The following is a 19667-nucleotide window of genomic DNA, read 5'->3' on the forward strand; positions in this document are numbered from 1 at the left end:
TAGAGATGATCCACCCCATCTCCAAATGGATGCAATCCTGCTTAAATCTGCAAAATCATACCCAGAAAACAGCCTTCAGCTGTCTGCTCATTCTCTTTTATGGTTTTAAGTCACTTCCTCATCAAGCAGTGAGTCAGTGCACATACCCTTAAACACTCTCTCCACTTTACTGGGCTACATGAGGGAACCGTCCCTAAAGTGCCATGTGTTTCACACACTAGTGTGTTGCCCTGCAAGTCCAGATTGAATGGTTTGTTGATCTTGCACTAAATGTGCCCTGTCCAGATTGGGCAGTTTGATAAGGCCTCTGGGTCTTTGATAAGGCCTCTGGGTCTTCTCAAACATTGGGGAAAATATAATCTACAAACATAACTAGCTAAACTGGCCCCTACAATCAAAACACCCTCCCTGTGTAGTGTACAGAAATGTTCTTTCTTTTACATTAAGCAGTGCTCTTTTTTTCCAGTGCAGGTGTTCTGTCTTCTTTTCTTCTGAACTGCGCTGTCTTTATTTATGTCCCTTCTTCCATGCCAGTCCTTTCTCAACACCCCCATCTAAAATCACTTCCACTAACCACACACACACTCTCTCTTGCTCTCTCATTTCAGAAGAGTGTGAAGGAAGGTTGTAGAAGGCTGAGAGACAGAAAGCATGTGAGCAAATATGAAGTTAAAAGCCCAGTCACTGTTCTTCAGCTGTTTATCACCATGGGCTGTGTACCGGTAACTGTAGCAACATTACTGTAGTGTGGGTTAGGGCGGAGGGGGGATTTTTATCAGAGGCTCTGTTCTGGGGTGTACAGGCTTACGTTAAACTAAAGGGAAGTTGGGGGGAGTTGGAGAGAGCCCTCAATAAGTATGACATCACTGAAGAGGAATTCACCCTTTCTTCCAAGCCTTTTGTTATTCTTTTGAGACTTTCTTATCCTTCCTCTACTGTTCTCCCTGCTTGCTGCGTAGGATAACTTTCAAGAGATGTAAAGGCCACAGAATGCTGTTTTTCTTCCCTCCTAAACAATTCTGTCCCTAGTTCATTGCAGTCGACTGAAGCAGTGTCTACATCTGCTCCATCCCATCAGCAGCCAAAGGTATACTGGAACATTAAATGCAGTTTTACAAGATATAAACTGTTTTTTTTGTGTGTGTGTGTGTGTGTGTAAAACGTTTCCAAATCCCCCCCAACACCCCTCAGCCACCCTCCTCAACCCCCAACATAATGACATAAGCACATGCAACACTCACTTGCTGTCAATGCCTTGCATGCTGCCTTTCTGCTTTAAATAATAACACATTACATCATCTGCAGCTGCCCCACAATATTTTCAGGGGGTCTGCCAGTTGCTGTGGTGACGAGGCCTGGACTGCCACCCCGCCTCCTCACACGCCTATACACCCACACTCATGTGTGACATATACACATGCTCACACACACACCAACAGGACCCAGGTGTGCCATGTTCTATGTATGTCCTCTGTCCCGATAGTCTGGTTCTCTCTGAGGCTCCTGTGGGACGCGTCTGTTTGGAGACTGCAATCAACTGGCTTGCATTGGGCGGACAGGAAAATACAAGTCACTGAGGAAGGGTGATGGCTGTTTTTTATCCTCACACTCCCCCCCCTTTGCTCTCTCGCTTTCTCTCTCACTCTCTCCCTGTGTCTCTTGACCTCAAAGCCAGGAAACATCTGTAAACTTGTCCACAGGCAGGGTTGTATGTTCCAGCGCTCTCTTGGGTCTCAGTTGGAAGGCTCTGAAGGAGCCAATCAAGAAAAAGCCAAAACGTGCTCAGATATGCAGCTACACTATGGAGATGGAGACTATTTCTTGGATGACTTTTTTGCTGTGTCTTTCGAGACAGATAGCTCTTCCCTTAGTCCCAACAGCTGCTCTCATTCGTTATACTGCACAAAGCAATGTAATTGGTTATTGAATTTACTGTGGTTATTTCTATGGGTACAGTGTCCTGTCAATCAGTAGATCAATACATCTTCACTGCCTCTTTCACTGCACTGTGATGTACTGTGATAAGCACTTTTTTTAACAAATGGGACCTTTCTCCTCAGGGACAGGCCTTTAGGACCACAGTGTGCAGGGGATGGCCTGGTCATAGCTAGAGTATAGTAACACGATACAGAAAGAGCTGTTAAGTCAGTGTGGGAATTTAAATGTGTCATCTAGTTATTATTGACTTTTTTCTATAGTGTTTAACTATACTTACATAACTACATAACTAATTACATTCACTACAGTTCTGACATTTTCTAGTTTTAAAAAATGTAAAGAATGCTTTTTCCTTCCGTTACAGAAAAGCAATGAAAGTTTCTTTCAAATCCAAATCATAATAAAATATCTCCTGTTCTCCTAACAAATACATGTAGTATAAACTTTGTTATTGCTGGCAATAACTGTCATTGCTTTGGGTTAATACAACATCTACAGTCTCCTTTCATAATACTGTAGCTCGACTAAGCTCTGTTCTGCTTCCATGTAAACGAACCCAGAACTTACTTCATACAGTTGCATCATTTGCAGGGCTCAGCATAAAGAGCTCCCTTTAGCAAGTCACCAATAAATATCACATCACAATATTTTAGAGACACAGTGCTCTGTTTAATCTCACATCTTACCTCTTTGCATTGTAGACGGTCTTTGAAATGCATGTTGTATTGCGCAGCAGTCAAGAGCCCTTTAGTAGAACAGAGGCACACAAGCCCATGTAAGCTTTGCATGTCCTACTGGTTGTGTTCATTATAATGGCTGTTCAGTTATTCTAACTACATTTGTTTACATCTGGGCTGTATGTTGTCAGTAGCAGGGTCAGTGAAGAGGAGGTCCACGTAGCATTCAGGAGGGAGGAATATATGACTCACCCAATTAGTGATTACACAAAAAAAAACAATTTACAACACGTGTGTAAGGAGAGACGACGGCATTCCCTAGCTAGCTATATAAAACCTCTGCACCAATACCTTCTTTTGCTGGGCCTTAAAGTCTGAAATTGCACTGGAAGCAGATGCAGTTTCCTCATGTAAGGGTCTCACACATGCTGATGTATATCAGATGGTGCTGTGGATGGCTGTTTCAAACATATGTGCTATTTAAATATCAACATTACTATCATCATTGAATATTTTAAAGACATAACACTTTATGTACATTTATGTGTTCATCTAGCATTAGAGATAATCTGTACCTGATTGTACAGTTGATTTAGTGATTGATCTTTGTTATAGGTGAATGTGATTGCACTGAACACTTTCAGTTCACCAGTTCACATTTCGGTTGGCCTGAGATGCAATATCAGTTGCTTCCTCTACTTGCTCAGCCAAAAATGTAATTAATATTACAAGATAATACATTATTTATTGTTTTAATTTCAGTGCCTTATTTGAGTACCTCATCAAGTACACAAATATTAAGATGAGCTCTGAATATTTGAATAATCATGCCCATTATTACTGTAGATGAAAGTCTTGTTCTCAGCCTGGTATGGTCTGCTGAAAGGTGAGGACTTGACCTTAAGCCAAAGGTTCACTCTCTGACCCACAGAGTATCTGTATCCGAATTTCACAATTGCAGCTCACCCAGCTGGCCTTTGTTCACACTGTCTCGTGCACATTGCTGAGGGTTTTCCCTTCCCTGGCTGCCATGCGTGGCAGAGGCAGGGGTTCTGACAGGCCAACTGCCCATCATGCTTAGTGTGCTGTGTGGAATAGAAACTTAAATGTTTGTCACAATGTGACACTTCCCCCTGCAGGGAGGGAGACTGCCTGCTGACCTTCTAGCGCCCCCCCTGCTCATCCCAGAGTCATCTCACAACACACTCATAACTGCCTGCCAAGTGTAACAGGCTGTCAGCACATCAGCGAGAAGCAGAATGTTAACATTCTAACATGCTAACATTACTTAGCCCTAAACGGATGCATTAGTACTACGCTACCTAATTTTATGTTCACCAAACGTCTACAACCATCAGCAACTGTAATGATTACTATGCTAAGAAAGAGATTAAATTGGTATCAGTATGAAGCAATTGAGCAAACAAGACTTTGTGATATGTGTATGTTCTTGGTCTGCCATTGAATTGGTGTCTCTGTACACCCTGCCCCCCTCTCTGCTAGCTGCCAAAACAATGGTGATCTCTGCTCTAATAATCTACCTCCCTGATTGGTCCGTCCCAGATTACTCTTGGGCCACCAGCTGTTGGGCGCTCAGCAAAGCGTTTTTCTGTTTTTTTTTCTCCAACACATGAACCATGGGTCTGATATTCCTTAATTTCAGTGTATTTATAGAGACTCATGCAGCCGTTTGGGACCCAACCCAATCACATTCACTACAGAAAAACAATGGCAGGCTAGAGGAAGCCGGAAGCCCTTACTGCACCGGCCCGATAAGGACCCATTTGCATCCCAAGAGCCAAAAGACTGAGAGTTCCTGGCTTAGGATCAGTCTCTTAGTCTCTCTCTCTCTCTCTCTCTCTCTCTCTCTCTCTCTCTGTCTCTCTCTCTCATTTATATCTCTGGCGTTTATTGTTTTGATTCTAGGTTCAGAACGCCCTCATGCATTACTGCATATTGTGTGATGTGACTTTTAAAGGGCAGATGATTCTTCATCACCCTCCCAGCTATACCCTCCACAATAAAATGCTGTAGGATTGAGAGGCAGTCAGAAGCCACACCACGTTTGGTCAATGTACATCAAAACCTTCATGAAAAAAGGGCAATTGTGTGGATGGTAATTGTGCAGTACACAATATGAACTAATGCACAAACAGACCTTAACCCTGCTTTTTGTCCTATTGGGGACATAATCTTGGTGCCCTTAAAGAACATAAGGGAATACCCGATATCATATCAGAATTAATTGAACATGGAGACTTTTGGGCGTCTAATGGAAGACAGTCTGTGAATAGCCCGCTGAAAATAGTAGCACTGCCAGACGACTGTTATTGCAGCTGCTTTCATAAGTCCAGTCCACATGTTCATAGATCCATAGCACTTATGTGAGTAGATGCTCTAACCCTGGATTTGTAGTCACTATTACAATGAACTATAAATCATATTTTAAAGGTTCACCTACTTAAAAGGAATTACTCAGTGTCAGCTGTAAGATTTGTAACCATTGTGCTGTTCTAAAAACAATCCAAGTAATATAGAGTCTCTGCAAAGAAATCTCATGTTATACTTGTTGTTTTAATCTGCAGTTGGTGTAGATTTCCTGCTAATGTTAACAGTGCAGGTTGTATGCAAGGGAAAATGTGTTGCACATGGTGTACAACTCCAAAAGTCATTAAGAGTGAGAACATGCTGTACACCAGTTGGAAAACATTTTGGTTTTTGGTGAGTCAAAGCCATGGCCATTCCGTGGCCTCATCATGTGAAGTAATGTGCGGAAAAATTACAGTGGAGGACCACTTTATGAGAGAACAAATGCTATTACACTGTAATTGTCAAACTGGCTTGCAAAGTTGTGAAGGGTTAGGCAATGGACCATCGAGACAGTATCGGGAGTCGTAATGTATTTTCTCTGGAAACCCCTTATTATCTTTTCATACAGATCATTTAGCATTCTCTTGCTGTTTGGGTAACATGTTTTAATTCGGTGGAGTTAAAACTCACTCTGCTTTTCCCATTCCCTCTTTTTGCCAGGAACGACTGAGCGTGTTTGCTTGATCCAGGGCACAGTGGAGGCCCTGAACAGCGTCCATGACTTCATAGCTGAGAAGGTGCGGGAGATGCCTCAGAGCGCCCCTAAAACAGAGCCGGTCAGCATACTTCAGCCACAGACCACTGTTAACCCTGACCGCATCAAACAGGTGAGAACTTCCCCACAGATCCCTGCTTCCACTGTCAGTCTGCTGCTGCTGCGCACACTCTCACCTCCTGTTTCCTCCCTCTAGAGAGCTGTGAGACAGGATTTTTGAGGTACTTTGGATAGCCTAAAGGAAAAGACTTAAAAGCTGCACGTACCTCTGATGCTGTACTGTCCTATACACAAACTCCTGCTGGTGTTTTATTGTGATTCAGTGCTCTGATTCATAGCGAGATTCAAATTTTGGATTTATTGCAGAAGTGCTAAATGTGACGCAAGTCTCCAAATGACCCTGGGCCTGCTAACATCTGCCAATAAAGCCAAAATCTCATAAACACAATGTTGGAAGTCACAGGAACAAAGAAGCCGAAGAGTGACATTTTGATTATAAGAACCCACGTTATAAACATTGTTCTCCATGGATATAAACAGACTGGCCCTTGTATAACAAACAAACTTGCAAATATTCCAAGCATGGCTCAAATACATCCGTCATTGATTGTGCTCCAGCCACCTCTTTACGCGATTATTACCGTTTCTCACTTCACAAATGCTTTATTGATCCTGCTGGCCGCTGCATTGTTTTCAGCATTGATTCACTTTGCTTATTTATTGTTTTCTTAATTAAATCCCCCGAGGAAAAAGAGAGAGTATGGCTCTATCTATGCATAATTTAAACCAGTGACCCCCCCCAAAATAATTCTCTGCCTAGTGAGGCCCTTAAGACTCAGTGTTCTTTGTGCTTATTGGGCAGTCTCTGTAAAGGCAGGGCCATAACCTGGATTCCTAGAACTTACCAGGAAGGGTATTCTGCCTGCTCCTGCAGAGCTGTCAGCCTAATTATTAATGCATATAATTATAGGAGTTAATCAGACAGAGAACACACCTCACTGGTGCTGGGAGTGTGCTTCCACAGCTGCTGCTCTTCCACACACAGCCACGTGCACAGTGGAACAGATACTGAATTTAAGGTGCTTACAGCTTCAAAATGTAACCATAATAACTGTGCATTTTGTTGCTGTCCACAAACTTCTAATGGGCAGCATAAATTATTTGTGTATTGTTTTATTTGTTATTCAATTATGCGTGCATTTGCACATGGATGCCTGAATTGTTAGACTGCTACAAGTCAAAAGGCAGAATTGGGCCTGCTGTTTGAGCTGGTTTCTGTGCTTGTTGTCAGAAGCACGGCTGTCGTGGCATGTGTCTCATTACTGTGCGCCCCAGGGAGTGCACTGACTGAGGGATGTAAGATAAGATGTGAAGTCATGTTAAGCAACAGCTGCCAGCCTCCCGTCAGGATCGACAGCCGCTAATCTCACAGCCAAATGGTGGCAGGGCAGGAGCACAGTTAACACCAAACTTCATCTAAAGGCCATACTGTGACAGGACCACCATTCCATGTCAGTACATCGGCATGCACAGCATTAGCCAAGCGATAATGGCTTTTCATAATTTTCACATTTTCATTCACAAAATGACCATACTTCCCAAATGGTTTTGATGGTCATCACCTCAAGAATTACAAAATTTTAATAATAATTTGACATTTTAAACTAAACTATTGGTTTCTTTAGACATACTGAAAGTAATACGCTCCAAATTTCACTCAGAGAGAAACTGATGTAACTGATCCAGCTGCATTTAGAAAGCCCAATAAAGTAAAGAAGATTTCCTGTTAATTCCTTAAAAGCTTTCTCTGTCCTGTTCTGTCTGCTTTTACAAAGGCAGCACTATTTCATTACAACTGCTAAAATCACACTTTAAGTAAAGCTGGGCAGTATGACAGTATTTACTGTTATTGCGATAAATGATATTGTGATAAACATCACAATATGTCGCAAAATGCTTTCCTGAGCTTATTGTTATGATCAGTGCTTAACACTGAAGAACTGCATGTTCCATTACAAAGAGAGCATAATTAGTCCTGTTTCATTGTGTTTGGTGCAGCACAGTATGTGAAATGTTGATTTCAAATTATTGTTTTTGATCATATTAATATTGTTATATTTGTTTATAGTATAGTTTTTGATTATTTTTAAATGTGACGCTACTTTGTCTAACTTATCAGACGTCAGAAAAACATCCTGAAGTATTGGGATATTACATTTTTGCCATATTGCCCAGCTCTAACATTAAGGTTTACAAATAGTTGTAAGTAACCTTGCACACGTAAGTTGTATTCTCTTTTCTTTACAACTTTCTTCTTATTCTCAAACAAAGACAAGGAAGCATAATGAGAAAAGGAAAAGGCAGGCATTCATAGTCATTTGAAAGCAGTCTAGTTGTGCTATATTTGCTAGTGCATTTACTCTCCTCCTGCAGTGGCTTCCTCAGGCCAGGCCGGGTTTCCTCTGACCTCTTCCTCACTCCAGCACCACCTGCTTCCCACATCCTGTTATTGCCCACTCTGTACAGGAAGTGGCTCATAAATGAACAGGAAATCGGGAGTCGACATTACTCCAAGAGGATTTTGTCTTCACTGCCTAGAAGAGCAGCTTTATTATTAGAAAAGCTTTATTCTTTCTTACAGCACTGGAAAATAAACAGTTTCAATTGCAAGAAATGCAGTTTATGCGCAAGCTCAACACTCAAAACTTTTGAAAACAAAAAGTCTCGTGACCTGCATAGTCATGATGACGCCACCTATTTGTTAATGAGTAAATGCTCAGATGAACTATAAACTTAACACCACAAAAATTCTGTACATACTATAAAATGTCATCAAAGAGTGAAAAGATAGAACATGAGAATATTTAAAGTAAATGAAACACTACAATTATGGGATCTTTAAGTTGTTTTGCAGAATTTTTATATTCCAGCTTAATATTATAATAGTATTAGATGTATTATATGTAATATTATAATAGTATTTTATTTGATTTGAGTAGTAAAACGAGTGTAGTATGAATGTTAATTCCGTCTTATGTTCTGATTCTTAAGTAAAATGTTAAAAAAAAAAAAAAATTTAATATGAAATGTTAAACAACATTAATATTATGTAAGGAGTTTGATTTAATTTTGTATTGTACCTTTAAAGCAGTTGTTCATCGAAAAGAACATTTACACAGTTTTTACACTTCAAACATAGTGGATCAGCCAAAACATATTTGGTGTCTGAAGTTTGGTGATTTAGGTTCGAATGTAATATAATAGAACTCTATAAGGAATTATATTACATGTTGCAAAAACATACATTAGACACCAAACATGACATGGCTGATCCACTACCTTAGGGGTACATGGAAAACTGGAAAACACTGATATTTTTATTGACACTTTACTTTACCTGAACAAAAAATATGTACACATATATATTTTTTTTTCTTATTTATTTAATGATATACTCATTTATTTTTTACACAACTAGTCTTCCCTTCATTGTACTGACAATGGGGATTGCCTTCAGTGGTTATGCTATTTTAAACCTTTTATTCCCCTCAAGATATCATCAAACCCAGCCAATTTAATTATCTTGAATCTAATCAGAGTTCTCATTGGAGTGATGCTAAGACACACACACGCAAACACGTGAATGAGACACCACGATGTGGCACGCTCGTTTACTAAATTAAAAGCGACGTCAGGAAAACTGCTATAACATCCGAAATTGGGGAAAAAAAAACCTTGTGTTCGATATCATGCTGAAATGCTTCCCTACCCTGCCCAGTCTCCAGAGAGTTAGAGGCAGCCTGAAATATTTTATGCCGTTTTTAACCTTCAGATCCATCAGTCGGCTGTGAAAAAGGTCACTCTCTCTCTCACTCTCTCTCTCTCTGTGGAGTATCGATCCAATTTGGAGAACAGCCGGTGCAGAGAGAAAGCCTTACACAATACTGGTTGTCTGACAAGGAAGTGCATCCCCCAAATGTTGGGCTCAGATCTCTTCTTGGAGGAAGGAAGGAGGAGTTGGCTCCGTGTGTTTGTGTAGAGTGGGTTGTCATGTTAGAGAAGGGGTTTGTGACGCAGTTGTAGGAAATGCTCCTGCTGCTCTGATTACCACTGCCGTCTGTCTACTTATTTTCACCTAATTTTGACATAAGTTACCCATAAGAAAACAGTTTATTCTGAAAATACATTGCACTGTATTAGAGTTATACATTGTAAAAACCAGTATAACGTATTGGTGCCATACTATGATAGTAATTTTTAGTGTGTGATGCATAATGATCATTGTATCCCTGATAATCTTATAGTGCATAAAGCAGCAACATCTCTGTCACCAAGGAGTTTGTTTAGTTTGTTTAAGTTTTTCTGTTTTGTGCACTTCACACATTCTAGCCAGGACCAGTTAACTGTATGTATCTCTGTATCTTTGTGTATGCCCATTCAAAAAAAAATTTTAATACTCTTTATAATACTCTTGCATTAATGTTGGTGTAATCTGAAGAGAAACAGAGCAGAACAAAACAGTAAAACAAAATAAGTTATGAAAGACAAGCATTTCTTTACAGTATCAGTGCTCAGCAATCATGGGTTCATTAACTGCTTTTTGCAGAATAATGCTTTCTTTCAGAATATATTGTAAATTGAGTGCCATAATAATTCAGTGTATTTCTTGTCTGTATAGTAAATTTAAGCTAGCTCAGTGGCCTGTTGTTGCAACACAGTCAGTGATTTTAATGTTTAACCAGTACAATTAGGAACTATAACAGCATGTTCGATGTACGTGTTAGGAGGTTAGACTGTGCCAATTAGTTATTGCATACATAGAGCAGTTCCCAGGAATCTGCATGTGCATGTACAGTCTCATAATCAGGAATCTGCATGTGTATGTCGTGTCTCATAATCAGTGTCTGACCTACCTAAGACTGAGCTTAGTCATACCGCAAATGTGCGCAACAGTATCTTACCTCCGGTGTACATCCCTTCTGATCATCTCTGACCCCTGGGGATGCAAGTTGTGGAATTCTTTGATGGATGCAGGACACGATATGTCTGAAAGGCTAGAAAAATGAATAATAAATCAAACCCTTATAAATTATACATTTATAAAGAAAGCCTTTTATGTCATGTGGCGCTGAATGTGGAAGTCAGTGGATGTCGGTCATAACTGCAACTTCAAGACAGTTGTTGCTTATATAACATTTTATGATCTGTTTTACTAAAACCTGCCTTTATTTTTCTGACGTTCCTTCAGAAGTAAAATGAATCCAGAACTCCAGGCTGTATATACTGTCCACATATTATAAGATTTGACATCATTTCAGGTGCTGATTGTGTATAAAATGATGTCAGACATTTTTGTTCTCCACATTCTATTGAATATGCTGGGGTCTAAGCACTTGATAGGTTAAGAGTTGCGGGTATAGGTATTTGTTCCATCCCAGCACACATACAAAAATCCTCAACAGGGTTTTCTTCTTAGTGAAGGTCTAGTGGGACACTGTACAAAAAAACGATTAATTGATAAGTGAATCTCAGTTATTGATACATTTCTAGCTTCTGTCTTAACTGTATTTGTACCAACTACCTCTACCAATGCCATAGATTCATCACAGTATGCATATCGCAATAATGACATTCTGAAAATTCCACATATTCTATATCATGATATCATTTTAGATCCAATTGCACCAATTGAGAACAGCATGTGAGGCGTTGTGGGTGCATCTGTAAGCAGGCTTTGCTCTGTGGGAGTGAGAAGTTTTGAAAAAACTCTGTTTTGGAAATGATCTTAACTCGGCCATTACAGGCCAGACTATTTTTAGTTCTCCAAGGAGTCACTTAATGCACAGCTGAGCTGTGGTAAGGGGTAACAGACATAGTACCTTTTGTGGGTGAGAAAAAGATATATTCTAGATTAATTTGTTAGTGATCCACTTCATTGTTTATTCCGTACCTCAAAATGTTGAGTTGAATGATGAACAACTAGTCAGTAGATTCAACAAAGTCCTAGTCGCATCATCTTTATGTGTGTTGTTTAATGTTCCCCTAATTCAATAGCTTTTCCCTTTGTTGCAGTTTGCTTGGGTCATATCTGTGTTTTTAAAATACCAAACAAATCAGACAACAGACAATATACAACTAACAACTACTGAGTACTAGAAGCCATCTTAAAGCCTCAATTCTGTCTGTACTTTAGTCAATTTTTATAGAGAACAGTATGTGTACAGTACCGTGTCAGAAACCACACAGGTATGTTTGGGATTTATGAACTGGTGTGATGATTTTGGCATGCACTTTGCATAATGCTAATCGTTAGCTCCATTAGTCTTCTAGCTTAGGTTCAAAACTAAAGGAGCAAACTTTGGACACCCAGCATCTTGGGTGAGACTGATTAAATCTAGGGTAAGGGGAAAATCAGGTTTTGAAATGAAAATTTAGAGAGCAAAAATAGGTTAAAAAGAAGTTCAGTGTGTTGGAGGAAGGGATGGAAGTAACAGGCACAGGAATTCCTCTTGGCTAGAAACTTTCTTCACTTCCATTCAGAATAAAAAACGACAAGAAAAAAAAAGGAAAGTTAGTGGGTGCCTGCAGGGCATTCGCTGACCAAAGACAGCGTTTCATTGTTAAGGCCCCAAATCCTGTTCAGGACCTCAGCGGAGAACAGCAGCCACAACCAGCTTTCAGATGGTGGAGGTGAGGAGGAGGACAGGGCGTTATTTTTAACCAGCAGGGAGTTGTGTGTGTGTTTTTTTTTCTACGTTAATGCCAGCAGTCAGAGCGCATGGATTGAAGCAGATGCAGCGAGTGAGAGATGGGCGAGTAAGCCCTGGATCAGGAGACAGGCGATTAACCCAAAGTCGAGCGCTTAAGACTTCAAAGTGCAAACGGCTTCATCTGTAGAGTCAGGCACCACTCTGGAGGACAGAGGTGGGGTTTGTGTGTGTGATTGGGGCAGTTGCTGAATCCCCGAGCTGGGTGAGATGGGTGGGAGGTTATTGTCCAAAGCCTCTGGCTCATGGCTCAGAGAGGTATTTTGAGTTTAGCCATGATGTTGTTAATGAGGGGACGCATGCTCTTCTGTTTACATGGGCAGCAGTGGGGAGAGTTTGCAGAGAGTTTGTGTAGTATGCTGTGTGTGCCAGTGTGGCCTGCTACAGAGTGTAGTTAGATCAGCTACTACACAGGCTCAGGGGGGTTCATTTGCAGCTTCAGCAAAAGCTAAGCAAAAAGCCATAGTCTTGATGCATTTGTGCTGGGTTTAGATGCTGGATTCAGTATTTTTGTTTTGTGAAGCAGAGATGCATCAGAGTACCAAAGTATGGCTTGAAAAACTCTGACCAGCAGTGATACATCCATGGAGACTTGGAGATGGAAAGCAATAAAACAGAACACTGCTGAAGGTCGGGATGGAACAGTGTTCCGGTTCAGATCCAGGCCATTGTTCTTAAAGGGGAAAAAATGCATATAGTTGTTTTAGACTGTTTCTAAAGCCTGTGCATGTGCATAAAGACCATGTTGAAAAGAGTCATTGTCCACGTTGAACTAATGTAGTATATTCTGCCGACCAAAAAAAAACATTAGACAGTGTTCATGTGGTCAAAACTGACCACTTATGAAAAGATAGCAAAGTTATAGGTTCAAGGTTTTTGAACTTACTGGTCATAAAATGACATTACTCCTTAATTCAGGTTGTTTACACTGTTATGCAGTGGTACTGGTATTATTTTTGCTATGTTAAGGTCTTAAAAAGGTATTTGAAAAGCATTTTGATTTTTAAAAATGTGCCGCAACCCTGGGAGACCTTGATGTAAAGAAGCCGAGCTTCTAAGAAAAAACAGCCAAGGTTCAGCTTATGATTTCAATAATAAAAAAAACCTTCTGTATGCACTAAATGCATTAGATTTACACATTTATTGGCTGATTAAAAAATCATTTGATTTTAACTATGCAGTGGTGCAGCAGAAAAAAATAGGGCTCCCCTAGTAAAACCTCATTTTCACCCCTGCATATGTGTGTCCTTCACGACTGACCTGTCTTTCATTGCCCATTACCCACAACCCCATGCACATCCTCACATCCTTGCAGTTCATCAAAGGCTAGTGATCCCATATGACTGGTGGCACAGCAGCAGATCTCAGCCTTTTTCACACACACACACACACACACACACACACACACACACACACACACACACACACACACACACACACACTGCTTCTGCTCTCACTTTTCCTTTCGTCTCACACACCCTCCGCCTCTTTATCCCTCTCACTGTCTTGCATGCTCTATTCTTTCTCTCTCTATCATTCTTCAATAGCACATGGGTGGGGGAGATCATCCTACCGTGTGCTCAGATGCATTCTGCTCAACTGAGAAGCACGTTGCTTGTTTCTTATACCCACCAATGAGGGCACCTTTTCTTAAGCAATTTGCCTGCCAAATGTGGAAATTAAAAGAAAGAGAGACAGAGAAAGATTCTCTGAAATAAAGGTAGAGCAGTGCACAGTAAGTGACCACTTAAATGCAGTGTATAATTGCAAATTATATGTTTGTATAATTTGTCAAAATTATTGTTGTCACTGTAAAAGTTTTCAGTGATAAGGTGACCAGTGCAATCCATGATCACTGTTAAGGAAGAGTTTCTGTAGTACATTCTACTGTTACAATTAATTTTTTTTTTCATTTCTGTAAGATAAAGGCTGGTGTTGAACTGAAAGTAAAATCAACTGAAGCAGAACCACTGCTCCCTTGCATTAGAAAATGATTGCCTGATGAGCGCGTCCTCCATTGCTTGAACACACAGACTACATTTCTGTTACATTTAAAGAAATAAAGGGTATTTTGCTGAAAATGTTCTGTTTTATTCAGCTTTGTTTCTGCAAGGTGAAGAAAATTAATGTGGGAGTAGTTCCTGTCGTCATTTCTTTCGTTTCTGTGCAAATGTACTTGAGATAAGGCTGTGGCACTGTGCTGAGAAGCCTCTGGAAACACTTGCCTGTGGGCAGCGCACTGCAGCAGACCTTGGTGCAAAAAGTGAAAAGGGAACAAAACAGAGCACACAAAAGAAACAAGCATAAGACTGAGCCAATCACCACCCCCTTCTTCCCCACTCAGACTCCTTTCCCATTGCCTCGCTTTGTTCACACACACACTCACACACACACACACACACACACACACACACACACACACACACACACACACACACACACACCTCCCTTTTGGCTCTGTCAGCCCACTCCTCCCATCTTTTTTGAAGTGTTTTCCTCTCCCTATCTGTCATTTTGACAGTGTGCGAATACTCAGAATCCAGCATTGTGGAAGCGTTGCTATCAGACTGGAGCTTTTCATTATATGAAATGGAACTAATTCACTGTCAGAACACAGAAGTTACTGTTGTTTTGTCTTAAACTACTAGAACCACAAATATGTGTGGTATACTATACGTATTATGCACTTACAGATATACCTTGACAAGGTATATGGTCAAGGGGAACAAAGCTTTGTTTAGAAAGATGCTCGGTACTGAATCAGTAAGTCAATAAAATATAAGAAAATATAAGAAAAATCCAGCCTCCAAAATCCCATACGCTGTTCAGAACAACAAAGGGTGTTTTTTTTGTTTTTTTCTTTTTTTTGTTTTTGTAAGGGACCATGATGGACCACTTTTAAGTGTTTATTCCTGTGTGTCTACAGATATTCCTTAGCATAATGGGAGGTGTTTTTAAGAGCATGGCTGTGTTTATGTGTGCACAGGTGCATATGTGTGTGTGTGAGTGTGTGTGTGTGTTTCCGCATGTAGAAAAGGGTGGTTGGTTGCTATGCACCGTTCCGACTCCCTTTCAGTCCCCCTTGAATGCTGGAGTTGAGTTGCCATGGAAACGCTGACCCCTGGGAGTCGATGCTTTTCACGAGGAGCCTCTTTTTACCCAGTGATTCACAGCTCAGAAAGCACGAGGACAAAAAAAAATCCCTCCCGCTCTCACTTCTTTTTTATGTGTCCTATAATTTTCTTGTATTTGTTTTAGAAAGTTCATTTAAAAATTTCTAGGTTGTGTTTTCTGCAAATATAGTTAAAATGTTTTTCTGTTTCAGAAACAGAAACAGTTTCTTTCACTCCATTCTGTCTCCTTTCCTTGAGTGCCCATACTCCCTTGTTTGTTGCATGCATGTTCGCTATGCCATGTCTTGGAGGCTGCTTTTGCTCTCTCATATGCAGCACATAGAAATTCACACACTTATTTTGCCATTTCTGACATCATTTCTAAAGTGACTCAAAATGCTGGAACATGTTTGTTCTCTGGCTGAATTAATTTAATCTTACAATAATAAGACCAGTTTGCTCCAAGAACTTTTTGTACCCAGATGAATGTCATACATGTGTTCCAAGTCCAGAACATTGCGGGGTAGAGCAGCAACCATGGTGACCACTCTTTATACTTCCTCTGTCATTATTTCATGTAGACACGCAATTGTTCATCACAGACTTGAGCCAGATAATCGGCCAAAACAAAATGATCTCAGTTCACTGATTAACTAGATTCAATTCAGCTGCATACATTAACCCTCCTGGGTCCTCCGTGGCCTATATGCCTTAAAGCACCTCGCTAATTAATAAGTGTTCCTCAGTTCCAGAAATTGTGCCAGAAGTGCAGATTCTAAACTTTCAATCAATGCCACATTTGTGTTTGTAAATAGGAGCAGATATCATATTAATCTGAAATTGCTGAAACATTACTGAAATTTTTACATTTGAAGCTCAAAGTACACACAAGTACAGGGTCGAACCTCTTGGAATGGAACGTAGATTGAATGCAAAACATAACTTATGAATTTAACTATTTTTTTTATTTGAAATGTACTTAACATAATTTGAACAAAACATAATTTGATTGTGTAGCAAAACAACGGTATGACCTTTAGACATCTGAAGGTTACTCTGAAGAAATAGTTCATTACTTCATGGCTGAGTGCTGATGTGCTGCTTTCTGCTTTCTTGTGTCTTCTCTAGGCCAAGCTGATTGTGCCCAACAGCACAGCGGGGCTGATCATTGGTAAGGGTGGAGCAACAGTGAAGGCCGTGATGGAGCAGTCTGGGGCATGGGTGCAGCTTTCCCAGAAGCCAGAGGGCATCAACCTGCAGGAACGTGTGGTCACTGTCAGTGGAGAACCCGAGCAGAACCGCAAGGCTGTGGAGATCATTGTACAGAAGATCCAGGAAGACCCACAGAGCAGCAGCTGTCTCAACATCAGCTACTCCAACATCTCTGGTCCCGTGGCAAACTCCAACCCCACTGGCTCCCCTTATGCTAACTCGGCTGAGGTGATGCCGGCCGCTGCAGCTGCTGCTGCAGCCACTGCCTCTAGCCTCCTGGGGCAGGCCAGCCTGGCTGGGGTGGGGGCTTTCCCGGCCGCTATGTCCAGCTTCTCAGGGAATGATCTTCTGGCCATCACATCTGCCCTCAACACGTTAGCCAGCTACGGATACAACACCAACTCCTTAGGCCTGGGGCTCAACCCTGCTGCTGCCTCTGGAGTCCTAGCTGCTGTAGCAGCCAGTGCTAACCCCGCTGCAGCTGCTGCTGCTAACCTGCTGGCCTCCTACGCCAACGATGCTTCTACCAGCACAGGTCACCCCGCTACTGGCCTTGGAGGCTTCACGCTGGGCTCTCTGGCCGCTGCCACTGGGGCCACCAATGGGTACCTGAGTGCCGCCTCCCCATTAGTCGCTAGCTCACTGCTAGCCACCGAGAAGCTGGCTGAAGGGGCCAAAGACGTGGTCGAGATTGCTGTGCCCGAGAACTTGGTGGGAGCCATCTTGGGCAAGGGTGGCAAGACGCTTGTGGAGTACCAGGAACTGACAGGAGCCCGAATCCAGATCTCCAAAAAGGGAGAGTTTGTTCCTGGCACCAGGAACCGAAAAGTTACCATTACAGGATCGCCTGCCGCCACACAAGCAGCTCAGTATCTCATCAGCCAGCGAATTACGTACGAGCAGGGTGTGAGGGCCACCAATCCGCAGAAGGTGGGCTAAACAGGGAGAGAGAAAGAGTGGGGTATGGAAAGATACAGAGGAAGAGAAAGGAGGGCAAGAATTTTGAAGAAAATCATCATCAAGCTTTGTGCATATTTCAGTATTAAAAAAAGATGGAAAATGTAGTCCACTCTGAAAGAAGAAGAATGAGTCAAATCGAAAACCAAGAAAAAAATGTGTAAAATGTATATATGGGTTTATTTCTTAAGTTTTGATCTTTTTGGGATTTTTTATTGGTTGATTTTTTTTTCCTTTGATCTTTTTGTTTTTTTTCTGGACAACGGTATTTCAGACTGGCATGCTTCCGCGCTGCAGCTCACAGCAGGCGGGGGGGTGGGGGGTGGGGTTGGGGGAGAACAGGGTGGAGCAATTGGACTTCAGCCTCCCTGGAAACAGCCCTTTCCCCATCCCCATCCCTTCCTAGCTGACAAGATTTTTTTTTTTTTTACTTTTTGGCTTCTCAGTTTAAACACCCGCCTCCCTCGCCCACGTTCCCTGCCCCCCTTTTATGTGGGTCTGATGAGACTGCAAACAAGTGCTTGGTTTTTTTAGACCTAAGGCAGATTCCTCCTAGCCAGTGGCACCCCATACCACACTACCCGCACTCCGAGCCCCCTAACTCCCAGCTAGCCGCCCCAGCGCTGCTCAGGGTGGTCTAGGGAGGGAGATACGAGGCTGCAGTAGGATCTCTAACTGCGCCACTAGTCTAAAAACCTGGGGTTATCCAGGTGCATGCCATTTGATGCTACTACAGATGTTGCTAGCGCAAGGGAATTTGTGGATCTTGTTGGGGACGTAGGCCAGGATGCATAACGCACGTACTTGGGTCAGAATCTCAAGTTAGTACCAGAGCACCCAGAGATTGTGGCAATTTCTCAATGTGGTGTGCTGTCTGGTATTAAATACTATTATTATTAGTAGTAGTACTACTCTTATTACAAAAATACCATCACCATCAACATTATTTATTAATATAATTTCACCCATAAGGACTGAGGTATTTTCATTTTTTTTTCTTAATCTGTGAATTCAGGTTGACATGAATGTAAAGACAATATTTTGGATTTAGTTTTTTATTTAAGTGGATTGAATAGTGTGTCACAATGTAATATATGTCTTATTTAAAGTCCAGTGACAACCGCACCGTCGGCACCATCGGAGATAACAGGAGCAGTGGTCAGATATGTACTGTACAGTGATATTAACACATGGAACACACACATGCACATACAGACACACACATAAAAAGGGAATTACACATATCTAAGTTGTGGTTAGACATAAAATCAGTGGGACTAGACAATTTACATACATATCAAATTATAGAAAGAGAATGTAGGTTTTTTGCACAAGTCCAAGGGAGTGTACCCATATCAAGAACAAATCTCTAAAGTTTCAGCTTCTTTCATGTGATCAAGGCCCTTTATGGACTGGTTCTGTCTTGAATCCAATGTAACATTCAAAAATGTCCTCTTTTCTGTATTAGAAAGTGTGTTGCACTTTTATATTTACTTTGAGCGAGCTGAGATGAAAACATCTGCTCAAATCCCCTATCAATGGCTATGGAAGACTTGTGTAGATGTTTCATATCAAACACAGAGATGTCCCGCAGAGCCCTGCAGCTTTGTCTCCTTGCGGACATGTACTACTGAACAACTACAGACATGAACAAAAATTCAGTTCCGATGAGCACAGGGAGTCTGCAGTCTGCCCAGTCAAGCCATTTACTTTTTAATGAATATAACCTGATGACATGGAGAAGGACACATATTCTTTCAGTCTCATAACCTGTTGAACACAGTTATGAGTGGGGTTGATTAACTGTCCACTTCCTATACTAGGTGCCACTAGTTTGGCAAACTGTTTGAACTACCTGCATAAAAGAACTCTGTACTCATCAGAACTGCCCATGTGCAACATATGTGCTGCTAAAAAA

At 41.3% G+C, this 19667-nt stretch overlaps 1 protein-coding gene across 1 annotated transcript in view; it reads left to right on the plus strand.

The window, feature by feature from the left end:
* The window catches only part of nova2 (NOVA alternative splicing regulator 2), a 42605-nt gene extending 24541 nt beyond the window's left edge, over window positions 1-18064 (plus strand). Inside the window, exons 3-4 of the mRNA XM_017719220.2 lie at window positions 5646-5812; window positions 16709-18064. Of these exons, the coding sequence (XP_017574709.1) occupies window positions 5646-5812; window positions 16709-17731 (1190 nt within the window). The 3' untranslated portion in view covers window positions 17732-18064. The remainder of the gene's footprint in view (window positions 1-5645; window positions 5813-16708) is intronic.
* Window positions 18065-19667: the final 1603 nt, after the last annotated feature.

This window comes from Pygocentrus nattereri, chromosome 17 (genome assembly GCF_015220715.1).
Source record: "Pygocentrus nattereri isolate fPygNat1 chromosome 17, fPygNat1.pri, whole genome shotgun sequence".
NCBI classification, from domain to species: domain Eukaryota; kingdom Metazoa; phylum Chordata; class Actinopteri; order Characiformes; family Serrasalmidae; genus Pygocentrus; species Pygocentrus nattereri.